Raw genomic sequence first — 14,753 nt, 5'->3', positions numbered from 1 at the left:
GTGCCATTGCTCAGTGCCATTGCTCATACAGAAACAGGAGGGGTAGCAGTGTCCTTGTCACTTGACAAAAATTGACTGGAACTGACTGGAAATTAATGTTATTAAGGTTAATAATAATGTAGAAGCAAAAAAAGGAGCCAAATTATGTGTTTAAAAAAAAAAAAAATAGGTAACCAAAACCAAAACACACAAGGGCGGTTTTACCAAAGCCAAAACACGAAGTTAATCCAGATCCAAAAGCAAAAGCAAAACACGGGGGTCAGTGAACATTTCTAATATATATACAGAAAACACTGCCTAGGTATAATTAGATGAGTGCTAACTGCTGTATTTAATGAATCACGTTTAATAATCTAGGGATTGTTGTGCAGCTTCTTTTAAATATAGTTCTGAATATTATCAGTTATAATATTTGGAATTGTATATTCAATAATAATTAGCTACTATTCTCATACCTATAATTTCCCTGAATTACAGAAACTATTGCTGTAAAACCTTTATCTATGGAGTCCAATAAGGAATACTATAGCTCAGTAGCTTCTCGTATTGTTATCAGCAAATAACATCATTGCTGCATACGGGTCATGTACTCAAACTGAAGTCACAAATGTGTTAAGTTTAATTCCAGCTGTGGTCAAAATAGTGTCAGATAGAACAGGAAGGTGTTTCATTTTCAATATCGACTTGTTCAACATGAATAAAATTGCAACAAATGAACTGGAGAACCCGAGAAGGAAGGAGTGGGCCGGTGATAAGATAACATATAACATCTTTCTAGGCATTAAAAGAAATAAAATCACAAACCCTCCTGCAACAGCTCAGATAAACGATCACAACAATTGCACTGACATCCACATTTCACCACTTGGTTACTGTGGTTAAAGGGTGGTAGTCAGCTCCCACCGCCGAAGGAGAATCATTTATTTCAGCACCACTGATAACACTGAACTTATTTGACCTGAATGCTGAACTATTAATATTGTCAAGAACGGAAATAATAAAGTGGAAACCTGACAGAATGGCCGGGGATAAGGAAGAACAAGCTTATAGGGATTTTCCACTTTAAAAAATGATTATTTTCAGAACCCCCCTCCCTTCCCAATAGCGGTAATTGGTCGTGGTCCCTCCCTGGGAGCCCCACCATACCATACGCTGTATTTGCAAACTTCCCAAATGTCCCTATTTTGGCAGGACTGCCCCGTTTTGCTGCCTGTAAAAGGAGTGGGCTTATGGGAAAGTGGGTGGAGTTTCATAGAAATATACCCATTGGTGGGTGGCGTTTAGTTTAGTTGGGCAGAGTTTTGGTAAAATAGGGGGAGTTATTTTGTCCTGCTTTCGGGATTCTATATGTTGGGAGCTATGTGTTTTGCAAGGTTCTGTTGCTCACAAATTTCCGGGTCCTCTAGAGTTCACCTTTGGTGCTGCTCGTCTCTCTCACCACAGCGGCCCAATGAGTTACAAATATGGATTTATCCTGCTATGAAGAGAGTAGAGGCTATGTGATTGCTGACAAATACAGAGAACGTACTATAAGGGAACATATATAGTGAAATTGATTTTTAAAATGGAAAACCCCTTTAATAAAGGTCCTGATTCAAGGGCCTTAAGGGGTGGGGCAACAGCACTGAGTGGAGGTTTGTCCCACAGTGTGCTTGTCTGGGCGAGGATTGTGTGGATTGAGGTTCCAGTTGGGAGTTATGCAGGAGTACAGAGCAAAGTGTATGTTTGTGATTAGTGCCAAGACAGTTTGCATACTATTAATTGCTACATATATAGTTATATATATATATATATATATATATATATATATATATATATATATATATATATATATATATATTGTGACAAAGACACTGGAATAGTGTTTGCGGACAGGTATATTAGTCAAAAGTTTCTAACCTACATGTTTTAAAACCCCAGGGACTGTTTTTATATTTGGAAAATGCTTCCAGGAAAGATGTTCAGCTTTAGAGAAAATGTGGTAAAGGGTTCGTGGGGTTGTAGATGGAGAAAGGAGGGTGTTCTCCATTTACAAGGCCCAGTCCGGGTCCATGTTTAAAAGGATGCTAGGCTGTGGATTCAGTCTCTCTTGCTACCTAGGGGAAAGGGACTGCAGAGCCTTTGTGAGAAGGAAACTGATCTTTGCTGTGACAAAACCGTGTGACCCCAGTACCCTCGTCACTGTGTATATATATATATATAAGGACAGCACGGTTGCTAAGTGGTTAGCACTACTGCTTCACAGCACTGGGGTCATGAGTTCAATTCCCTACCATGGCCTTATCTGTGTGGAGTTTGTATGTTCTCCCCGTGTTTGCGTGGGTTTCCTCCGGGTGCTCTGGTTTCCTCCCACACTCCAAAAACATAGTAGTAGGTTAATCAAAATTGACCCTAGTCACTCTGCCTCTGTCTGTCTGAGTGTGTATGTTAGGGACATATAATTTCTGGCAATAAACTGCTCCATCTGCATAACAAAGAAAAATGAAGACTAGTGCGCACATGTTACAGAAGTAAACCACTGGGTGCTGCTCCGAACGCATGTGCGGACATATGAGGCACGCATTAATTTTAAATGTGCAATACAAATAGTTTTATTAAATCTATGTTCATTGAGCATTGAAGACCCATGTGTGCCTCTGTCCATTTCTAAACGTGCAGTTCACCACCATGCTGCATATATAGAAATGTCATTTTTCAGGTTTTAGCTGTCCTCAGAGACCCATTTGTCTGTGCATAGTTTATACATTGTACCAGTTAGTGACAGCAGGAACTGCATTCTTTGTGATCTAATGGTAGAACATGTACATTGGAATGATCATTGCAGCCTGAACATTCTCTGTTTCTAAGCACTAAGATAATGGGAACTATTTATAACAAACAAACTGCTTCCTACCATTCTTATTTGCTTGGCATCTCCTTTGTGCAAACTTAAATAGCTGTAACGAAGGAACTGTGGTATTAAAACATGTGAAAAAGAAAAAGGTGTTTATTATAAATGATATCATTGAAAGTAACCTTAGTTGTGGCATGCAATGACTGGAAAACGAAATTGGGACGGATTTTAATCTACATGTATCCGAAATTAAAAAAAAAAAGCATACATGATTTAATGCATCACTTGACTTAATGAATTGTTTATGCATATTTGATGGAATCTAATCATGTATTCATTGATATGTTTTATTATTTATTTCCTAGCCCACATTTTGTACCATTCTTACCTGCGTATTACTGGTTAGCAGGGAGGTATAGCAGGTGTACAAACAATTTTAAACTTAGGCTTTATATCAGCATTAGTTATTGCAATATGCCACAGTGGAAATAATTAAACATACATATGGCCAGGGAAGGGCTGTCCTGGGGAACAGACACAATAGTGCCCAAGATCTTTAACTAGCGTGACGCAGCAGAAGTATAGGTGTTGTCAAAACCTTACGGGCTTTATCTAATGTTAGCATGATTTAGCCAATTAAATATATGGTCCATCTGTCCAGTAGTCAATGCAGTGCTTATTTTTATTACATCTATATAATAGATAGAGTATCTTAGAGGCCACTATACAGTACCAGCTCCAAAATCTCTGGTGGCTTTACAATGCCGGCCCCCACAAGATATTATATACTTCCTTATGTCTGTGATTGCTATAGAAACAGACCTCCCCCCCACCCCAAATATCTGGAGGCTTTATAATGCCGGCCCCCACAAGATATTATATACTTCCTTATGTCTGTGATTGCTACAGAAACAGACCTCCCCCCCACCCCAAATCTCTGGAGGCTTTACAATGCAGGCCTCCTCAGATCTCTTGAGGGTTTACTCTACAGATCACCTGCCTCCTGCCTTGGTGATGGCTAGTACTATCTATCTGACTGCTGTGTCCGTTCCAACAAAGGGAAATCAGCCTGGGGGAGGCAATGCTACACTTGCCAGGTTGCTTCTACTACCACAGTTACAGGACCTCTAAACACCAGGTATGAACCATGGAGTGAAGCCAAAACAGGACCACTGCTATGGTACCTGGTCGATGTATGTTTCTACCCATGCAGGGGGGCGCGCAGGACATAAATACTGCTATTACTTTCCCCTGCATGTGTCCTGAGGGCTGCCAAAAATTACCTTGTTGGCCTCATGCGGCTCTTAGGCCAGAGGTGCCTTATTGCCTTCCCTGTCCAATTTTACTAAGACCAATAAATATATACATGGATCTATAAATCTATTAATGCGTGAGATGTAGTAGATGCACAGGACTTCGTTACCTCTTTTACTTTTTTACATATTAGAATGAGAAATGAGGGCTGTATTTAAGCTCGAATGAATTTAAAAGCTAAGGCTGGATAATTAAACTGTACTTAGTATTCTGGGGTTAATAGTTTAACTAAAGGGAGTACGCCCATCTGATGTCATATGGGAGGACCAGGCATAGCACATAAATTAGATGGGCGGAGAGTAAGCAGTCTTTTGGCTTCTGGAAGTTGCCCACCCACCATCCCTGGTTGGATGACATTAGGGCCTGCTGGTGGACGCAGGTTGTTTCCATAATGATGGAGTCGGTTTAGGTACAGATGATGTTGTTGGTGGTTGTCATGGATGCTGAAGTTGCCGGAAAATGAAGTGCAGTCAACGGCCAGTGGTTAGGGCACACATTACGGTAGTGGGCACCTTAACCCGCCTCTCTTCGATGGAGTCGGCTATAGTCTTGGTCCAAGTACCACCCGTGTGGGTCGGTTGGTGGTTGCATTTGGTTAGCCCAGAAGGGTTGCGGGTTCTGTAGTGCCCGGGGCCAATGCCCCATTAAGGTAGATATGTGCGGCTGGGGTGTGTTGGTTGTCCCCCATCTGCGGGTGTCCCATGGTTAATGCTGGGGCACCCTGGTTTGCCTGGCGAATGTCGTACTGACTGCTCTTTTCTCCACCACCATACCTTCAAAATAAACTCTGTTAATTCTGCTACACTAAGGTGTTGTGTCATTTCTTCAGGTATAGTTGAAATAAGGTTAAGAGGTTAAAGGAAGTAAATATATCAGCCGTTAAGCATTTTAAACTATATTTTGCAAAAACCACTGTGTTATATTTTTCTATACAGTTCAGATTCAGCAATGTCAAACAAGTACTCAGCAGGGCTAGTAAAGATAGCTTGTTCTTGGTTTGTCTGAATACTAAGCCATTTGTGAAAACTGAGGTGCAAATCATTCCTGAATATGAAGGGTTAAAGAAAAAAGAACTTTAAGTAGATTGGGAGAGTATTTTCCCAAGATATCACAAAGGGATTTGTACTGTACTTAGGTAATCAATCCCATAGGCACAGCCTTAGGAGTTTGGATATTCAGGACAGCATGGCTCCAAAAAGGTCATTTCCACCATAACTGTTCTTTACATACATCACAAAACAGAAGAACTCCTGATGGCTAAAGCACATCTTTCCCTAGAGAAGACGCAGACAATGGTACACTTATTACATGGTGCTATATCCCAACTGCTTCTCTCTGTATTCTATAGCTGTGAAAACCGCTGGGAGATGTCCTCATTGGGGTAATATGACTGTTATTTCCCCTTGCTATGTAAGTGTTTGCTGTATTGTAGCACTAACATAACAGTCTAGATATGTTTTAAACAGCGAGAAAGCGATTTGCTCTTCATATTAACAGTACGAATCTCTGACACACTTACACAATCTTGTCAATTTTGCTTTGTTATTTATTAAATGTAATAATCAATCCGTAGTACACATGGCTGACAACTGTCCCTAATTTCCAGCATTTAGGGTTTAGCCCCGGAAACATTTTTTTCAGTAATACCCAGCTGTACAGTACAGTTTAACTTATTGTGGATATACAGTAGGATTTAGCTGTTCCTATGTTATTTGGAGTTTATAAGCTAATGGTTTTTTGGTGAGGAGTATTTAACATAAAAAAAATGTTTATAACCATTTTAATTGAATATGTAGTAATGGGGTTATAAGTGCACTCAACCAATGCTTTACTGTGTCCATACATGACACAATTACAGTTGGTGGTAGTTAGTTTAACGATGCTGTAAACACTGACAATATTTACAGCGACAAAAACGATCTGAATCTTAACACACCGACATGTCACAAACACAGACTTACGTATACACAGACATACCAGACTTCTCATGTGAGGCGCGCTACATACACCTGTCTGCAGCAAAGTACCTCCGAAAACTATATCACAGTGTTATTTATGGTATACCCCTTACCCCTAAGAGTCCTAGCTTATCCCAGACATAGCCAAATATTGTATGGGTGTGGCCAATGTAGACTGTAGGCATACTAGGGCAGATGGGGTGTCGCCTGCTCATGACATGAATAAACAAATTGAAAATGTTGGGATTTATGGTATATATCAATGCCTTATGCTGTATTTATGCATTTGTGTAGCCGGCATCGGGCAAGGGGTGTGGCTACATCACTTTTGAAGCTCTAAGCTGCCCCATACTGTCCTTCTCTCCCCTCCAAATCCCTTCATTGCCGTGTGCACCAGTGACTTCCCAACCTTCCCTCCCGCTGGACAAAGCTGTCCCGATCAGGATGGCAGAACAGAGTCCTCAAATCAGCAATGTCCGATCTAAATTAGGACAATTGATAGGTATGTTTATGGTGTAAATCAATAACTTACTAATACTATTATTTGAATGTACAGCCAGGAGTCGTGGTGAACTGAGGAGAGTACTTAGTGTTTGCCTATGGTGACAGTCAGAGGGAACACAATAATGAGAAATTATATTCAAGAGCAGAGTTTCAAAAAGGACCCTTGTCGCCAGCAGCACAGTGACACTGTAGTTGGCATTGCTGCCTCACAGTTCTGGGTTCATGAGCCTGATCCTGCCCAGGGCCCTATCTAAATGGACCCTGCATGCCCTACTTGTGTCTGCACTGTCTCCTCCAAAAACATACTGGCAGGGTAATTGGCTGTTGGCTAAAATTGTGTTATGGAACTTAGGGGCCCATTTATCATTGGGGGCTAGTGGGCGGCAAGATGTATCATTTTGTATCAATGCATACCGCAGCAATAGAAAATGTCCTCCCACTGGTATTTATGAAGTCCAGGCTCATAGTGAAGCCTGGCAAACCCCATAGCCCCTCTTAAACCAACTAAAAACTCCTTCAATGGCAGCCTAATGCTGCTGGCGAATGAAGGATCTGACCAGTGTGGCTATTGCGCATGCGCAGCTAATGTTGCGCATGCGCATAACGATGGGACCCAGCGGGGGATGCAGAGAGGCTTCTCTGGCGGCGATGGAGTCCATAGAACTCCTTTGAAAAGGTAACCTAACACCATCTTTAGATGACATTAGTCTTTTAAGGCTGGCTTGTTACATTTGGTCACATTGCAGTACCCTTAGAGGTCTGTAGGGACTGAAGTGACCATTGTTAAGCCGTTAAGGCAGGAGAAATATCTGATTTCTCCTGCTTTAACCCTTTGGTAAATTTTAAAAAAGAGCTGCGTTGGCTCATCGGAGCTTAATAAATAGACGCCTTAGACTGTAAGCTCCAGGGACTAATGTAAATGATTAAATATTACATGTAAAGCACTGCATAATATGCTGCCAATATATTAATAAATGATAATAAATAATAACTGTGTAGAACTACATGTGCGGCTTTACAACAGCTAATAAAGATTTTTTATAAATTCCAGCCGTTCCATCTTCTCTTCAGCTACTAGAATCCTGTTTCATCTGTCACGTGTCTCCTTATTTGCACCCCTAAGTTCTGACTACCACACACACGATGAGATCCGCTAGTTCGGAATGACCACGGAACTGAATTATGAGCAATTTAGTAACAGATGTGTATTCAATCGGGTATCTACAGTGTGTGCGTGCACAGCTGACTGTAACACATCTATATCCCAGAGAGGGCTGTGGCTCCGCAGGACCCATCTGATGGAATCCTGCAGCACTATATCAGCCACGTGCTGTATTATTCTATGATGATTAGGATTAATTATTCTACACAGAACACAATGATTTTATTTAAAGAGCTCAGTATTACATTGTTAAAGATTTCCTGGGAACACTACTGCATTTTCCTTACAGTCGCTCTTATATGGAGTGCTAACTTCCACGTATTGTTATTCTTAATTGTTAACATATAAATAACATTTCCATTGACACTCTGATGTTGAACTAGGTTGCAATGCAGTTAGGGCATCCATAGTGGCATTTACCATCATGGACTAGAGGTACAGCCTTTTAGGGGTATATTTACTAAACTACGGGTTTGAAAAAGTGGAGATGTTGCGTATAGCAACCAATCAGATTCTAGCTGTCATTGTGTAGAATGCACTGAATAAATGACAGCTAGAATCTGATTGGTTGCTCTAGGCAACATCTCCACTTTTTCAAACCCGCAGTTTAGTAAATATACCCCTTAGTCTAAAACATGGTGCCCTGGGTTACTTTCAAAACTAATTTTGTTTCTTATTGACTTATTGCAACTTTTTTTTACATACTTTCAGTGAAGACTCAAATGACTCCAACATCATTAAGACTATAATAGACAGAGTGTTATATTTCAACTTTATACATTGTTCTTATGCCGCGTAGAAGTGACAACAATTGTGTTGAGTTCAGCCTCCTGCTGATTCGGTTCCAAAGATTTTACTAAATAAGCTTTTCAGATTGTCTCCTACTACTACTGGGGTTAGCCAAATTCATTTCTTAAATTTATCGAAAGAGGAGGGAATTTTGGGACTCTCTATTGCATGTGGCTTTTGTGAGTGTAGAATCGGGCAGCAAGGAAGGACCCTAAAATGCAGCCTCTGCACCCTTTGTCTAGTTTAATAATATTATTCTGCAAAAGGGAATCTTGTTTCAACACTGCTCCAAAAATTAGGCGCACAAAACTTGGCAAAAAAAACAAACACCCAAATCCTCCCACCCACCAATGCCAATGTATGCCCCTCCATAAATCTATATGTCTCGTTGGAAATTTGGGTGCATAGCTGCTTCCCACAGTCTGTTCTGTGCAGCGGACATTTTATGTTTTGTAAATCACCTGGAAGCAGCCATTTTGTGGACTGAGCATATTGGATTATATATCAAAATGGCTGACTCTACTGTGTGTAGGAGATAAGTCCACTTTAAATAACCCCCATACTAAATTAGCCTCCTTTCTCAATAATAGTACTTTGGTGGGGCTCCACTGACAGGTCCCCGCCATTCGCTCTATTTCCATTGTCCCGGCGCTTATAACCAGGAACTTTTCCAGTCACCTTCAGCTCTTCTCAGTTGTTTAATAACAGGAGAGATCCAACACAGCTGCTAAGGCTAAATAATTGCGGGGGTTTCAGTCAGGAAAGGTGACCCCAGCCAAAATTCTATTATATGAGAAGGGTGGGGATTTAGCACAGAGGTTATTTAAAGTGGAAAACACCTATACATAGACAATAACTGACACAGTCATAAGAACAAGAGCAGTTACTTACATTTGTATCTAGCATGCAAAACTAAATGGTCCTTTTGTGCCATTCGGTAGCTCTAAACAAGTAGGCATACACCGTATAACGTACACAGACCCTTTCTGCACAGCGCTGCCAGGGTATGTATTTATATATATATACATTTATTTAGCCTACACCTACTGTGCCAGCTCCCAACATAATGAATCTCACCATCTGAAAGAGTGAGTGGGTGGGTTTATTTCTGCCGTGTTTGGCTGTGATGTGCCAGCAATGTGCATCTCTCGGCATTGCAGCTTAGTAACTGGGTCAGTGCTGAAAAGGGTTTGGTATAACTCCAATGCATTGTAAGCAAGTCTAGTTTGTTGTTTTTTTTTTTTTATTACATAAACCTTCCGACATCTGTTCTCTTTTTAGTAAGAGGATCTAGGCGCCTTGACATTGCAAAATACTGCCACCATTCACAGTGTAGTAAGAGGATATCTGCGTTGTTTGTATTTTTCCTGGGTTCTAAGTAATTATATTTATGCAAAATATGAATTTAAATGAACATTAAATTAGCACAGGCTCACAGCATTAGATATCTGATATCTAGAATAAAGTGTTCTATATGCCTAGACTGTTTGGAATCCCCTCTAAACAAGAAACAATGTATATTCATTCTTGATAAAAGTCCTAAGTTTCATGTGACAGATCCAAAGTTTGGCTGCCAAAGGGGTGTCTCACAATCATGATAAATAGGTTTCCCCATGCAAGATTATCCCATAGTTGGGATTGTGGGGGGGAGATGATTTCCTACGCACATCAGACTTCCTGTCAATAAGGACACTGCACCCAGACTGTTTTAACCTCCTATACACAGAAAGACGGCTGATTAAATCACAGCAGCTTGCACTCAATTTACAACAAATTTAATCGCAAAAGCCATATATTCCAAGTTGTGGGACTACATATTTCTGAATATTATTAGTTTTCCTTTTATATGAGGAAACTTAGGTTTAGTGGAGTTTATGTCTACTACATTATGAAATGCAGCCATTTTCCTTTTTTAATGAATGGTCATGTGACTGCTATGTGAGTGGTCCAGTCAGTTTACCACCTATTGACATTCTCTCGAATCTCGTCAAGCGTTGTTTGTTTTATTCTTTGTTTCTTAGGGGTGTTTTACAGACGTGTACTGTAGACTGTTTTAGAAAGAGGAGTCATCTATGTACTTTATTATACATGCAAACTAAAGTCAGATCAAGGCTTTCATTAACTCCTCTCATTTTGTGATTTCTTTGCAGCCTGCCGACCAGGATTTTACAAAGCGGTTATTGGGAACCTTAAATGTGGTAAATGTCCCCCACACAGCTCCACTCAGGAAGATGGCGCCACTCACTGTATCTGTGAGAAGAATTATTACCGGGCAGATAAAGACCCTCCGTCTATGGCGTGTACAAGTATGTGTATGCTATAATATTTCAGCAAGTCCTGTGTTTTTTCGTCAGTGTATTATTATTATTATCTTTAATTTATAAGGCGCCACAAAGGGTCCGCAGAGCCGTACATGACACAACATGTTACAGAAAGAACAAAACAAGAATAAAAATATATACACAGACACAGGTAACATGGTAATGCAAATCAAATTATTACTGGGACAATGAGTGAAAATGATGGTAGAAATCAGCGAGAAGTAGGCCGAAGCTTAAGAAAACAGGGCTAGGGAAGCAGGCCAAGAGGTACAGGGGGTGATGGAATAGTAGAAGGTGCACACAAGAAAAGAGGACCCTGCTCCTGAGAGCTTATATCCTAAAGGGAAGGGGGAGACACAAATAGGGTGGTACTAACTGGGGGAGAGAGCCGGGACAAGGGAGTTAGGAGGAGGGCTGATAGACTTTAATAAAGAAATGACACTGGGTAGACTTGTATAATGATATACTCACAGGCTCAATAAACATACATTTCATTTTTCTTATACAGATTAGAAAATAAAAGCTAACATCTGATTGGCTGCTAGAGATTATAGCACATTTATATACTTTGCATCATGTTATTAAAAAATCCCCTTTGCTTATGGTGATTGTTTCCTTCTTTTTATGCTCCAATTAGATATAACTTTTTATGTACAAGTTTATATTTGTCATTAGCAGCACATTATATAAACTGCTAGGATCTGTTCCAGTCTTGACAGTCTCTTTGTTTGTTGTTTTAGGACCGCCCTCTGCACCAAGAAACCTTATTTCTATTATAAATGAAACCTCCGTTATACTGGACTGGAGCTGGCCGCTGGACACCGGGGGTCGGAAAGACATTACCTTCAACGTCATCTGCAAAAAATGTGGCAGAAACACGAAATTTTGTGAGACTTGCAAGGGAGGTTTGAGATTTATCCCCCGGCAGATTGGTCTAACCAACACCACTGTGACAATCATGGATTTACTCGCACACACCAACTACAGTTTTGAAATAGAGTCTGTGAACGGCGTCTCTGACCAGAGTGTACTGACGCGACACGTTGCTGCTGTCAGCCTCACCACCAACCAGGCAGGTCAGTACTTTCAATTCACTTCATTATAGCATGAGCCCAGATACAAATCATAATAAATATTACTCACATAATAGCCAGACCGCCAGCTGTCCTACATTTCTTGTTGATTCCTATATTTTGGAAGTTACCAGTGCACGACCCAGTACTGGCCTGAGACCTCTTTATTTCACCCAGAGGTGCTGAGAGTGAGAAGGGGGGGTGACAAGTATAAAGTACTGTGACCCGGGCCTGCCTGAGGGCATTGGCCTGCTTGTTTAATGGGAGGAGCTTCCAACTTTGTGTGGCCACACCCTCTTCTGTGGTTCTGGAAGGGGCCACAAGAAGTTCCACTACCAGGTCTGAAATGTTTTTGACGGCCCTGATTTTACCGCCTATCTGACTCGAATACCCCATGTATTTTTTTGTCCGGGTGTTCTAGTTCACTAATAATTCCCACCGGCTACCACAGACAGTGAAAGGTGCAGCAACACAGAAGTAGTGCACAGATGCTAACCAACCAAAAAACAAATGGATTTTTTTTGTCTTTTTATAACAGTTTTCTTACTGATGTTCCTTACGGACCCCTGCTCACCTGACTGCAGATGTATATTTGCGCACAACAATGTGGCAACATTTGAACAAGTCGGAGGCATAGACATTGTTGCTTATAATAGTGTGTTTCATAACTACATGTTGTAGATTCTATTGCTGCTGACTCTCTTAAGATTTGCATTGTGAATGTTCCAATACTCTGATTGGCTAAAAGTTGATATCAGCCCTGTGAATCTAATACTTTGATTGGCAAAAGAACAAAAAAATACGCTAGATTCACAATCTTGAAAAATTTGCATGAAAAGCGTCAAAATGCATCTTTTTCCGTTGAGGCTTTTCCATAGATTTAATCTGACAAATAAAGGTAATTTGTTTCATTACTGGAATCATTTTGCGTTTAAACATTAAGTTCACTGATTTATTATTAACAATGATGGCTTCCTAATGTCTAGTTTTCCCGGCTACCACAAAACATTAAATGAATCCACAATTACTACCATTTGTTAAATTAGCTCCCAGCTAGTTGTTCAGAATCAATCACGGAGTAATATAGTACAGGAAAATATTTAAAGCTGCACAGGTCAATGTAAAGAGAGCACTCACCATTTAAAACACACATTTAGGAAGCTACAGAAGGAAATTACAACCAGATATTAGTTACAATTTAGGAAACTTAACCTTACAGTGCACATCCTGAATAACACTATTTATAAGCAGCATACTTCACAGGAAATTGAGTGATACATTCATAAGATACAAAAGAACCTGAGTATCATTTGGAGCCATGATTGACTTTAAAGTTCGCTAAAGACTGAATTTAAGTAACTTGCAACAAATTATGAATTAAAATTAAAAAATAAAATTAGTTGACCTATTTATTGTTTAAATTATTTGGTTTCCTATAGGGAACATTTACTGCAGTGATCAGAGAGATGCAATAATTATTTGAAAGAGTTTGTACTTTGTTGGGTTCCAGGACCCGGAATTTGTTTATGGTACAATTTTTGGGCTGGACTTTTTAAATAAGCTATAATATGTTGTTTGTTGGAACGTGTATAGCTACATTTTTAAGTATTTATGACATTTTTTTTCATTGGAGCAGAGAAATCACTGTGTTCAAGTTTGAAGTTAGAATTCGCTGACATGGACAAGCCGCGTATTGACTTGTACATGTCACCCTGCAACTTTTACTAATTACCTTCCTTTCTCTTGCTGAATTCCTTCAGCGATTCCAACACATGTATTCATATATTCTGAGATGGTAAAATTTCATGTGATACAGTTGTATCTAGAGAACAGCTTTGCATCATACCCCAGGATAATGAGGATAGACAACTGAGGAATATTTATAAACACTGGTGCAGAAGGAGAACACGATAGAGGCAGATAGACATCTTCATTAACTCAGATATTGTCAGGCAATATGGTAGAAAAATGTATTCGTTTAGCCAATCAGCCCGAAAGAGATGGTCAGTCACAAAAAAATGTAGTCTATTTATTAATATGTGGTGAATAACATGATAGAAAAATCACTTATTGCCACAATTTATCAATAAGAACTGGATTCAGCTGCTTCAGCGATACTGGCCTGTTCCGATTAAATTGCAACTTCGCCAGACTCAGAGGTTATACCAGTGTGTGACCGGACTAGCCAGCTCATGCTCTGTCGTCATCATCCTCATCGGCTATTTATATAGCTCCACTAATTCCGCAGCTCTGTATAGAGAACTTACTCACATCAGTGTCTGCCCCATTGGAGCTTACAGTCTAAAGCCCCTAACATACACACAGACCGAGAGACTAAGGTCAACTTTAATATCAGACAATTAATCTCCTAGTATGTTTTTGAAGTGTGGAAGAAAACCAGAGCAGCTGGAGGAAACCCACGAAAACACGGGGAGAACATACAAACTCCACTGACAGTTCCACTGTCAATAAATAATTAAAAATTGTAAAAAAAAAATGCCCATTGAAAAAAATGTATTTATTCAATAAAATATGTTTTTCATTATTCTTTCTTCTGTTATCTCTATCCTGAGATGGGGATAACAGAACAAGTATTGCGGTGGCACATGTACTGCAGGGAATATTGTTAAATAGGCTTCTAAAAGTACGAGGGAAGCTATAGCTGGTGGAACACAGCAATTGTCATGGCTGGCGGGTGTTACCAGTGGAGATAGTAGTGTGGTGGCTTTAGTAGCTCCTTGATGTATAGGATAAAACCTTATCCTTAACCATAGCGCCTTTCTCCATTTGATAAATATG

At 40.0% G+C, this 14,753-nt stretch overlaps 1 protein-coding gene across 2 annotated transcripts in view; it reads left to right on the top strand.

The window, feature by feature from the left end:
- EPHA3 (EPH receptor A3) overlaps window positions 1–14,753 on the top strand; it is a 293,753-nt gene that overhangs the window by 172,777 nt on the left and 106,223 nt on the right. For both annotated transcript variants that reach the window (XM_075197046.1, XM_075197045.1), the window contains exons 4-5: window positions 10,711–10,866; window positions 11,622–11,957. In XM_075197046.1, coding sequence (XP_075053147.1) covers window positions 10,711–10,866; window positions 11,622–11,957 — 492 coding nt within the window. The remainder of the gene's footprint in view (window positions 1–10,710; window positions 10,867–11,621; window positions 11,958–14,753) is intronic.

This window comes from Mixophyes fleayi, chromosome 2, assembly GCF_038048845.1.
Source record: "Mixophyes fleayi isolate aMixFle1 chromosome 2, aMixFle1.hap1, whole genome shotgun sequence".
NCBI lineage: Eukaryota > Metazoa > Chordata > Amphibia > Anura > Limnodynastidae > Mixophyes > Mixophyes fleayi.
Note: the sequence above shows the minus strand (reverse complement) of the source record. Positions and strands in the feature narration are given on the sequence as shown.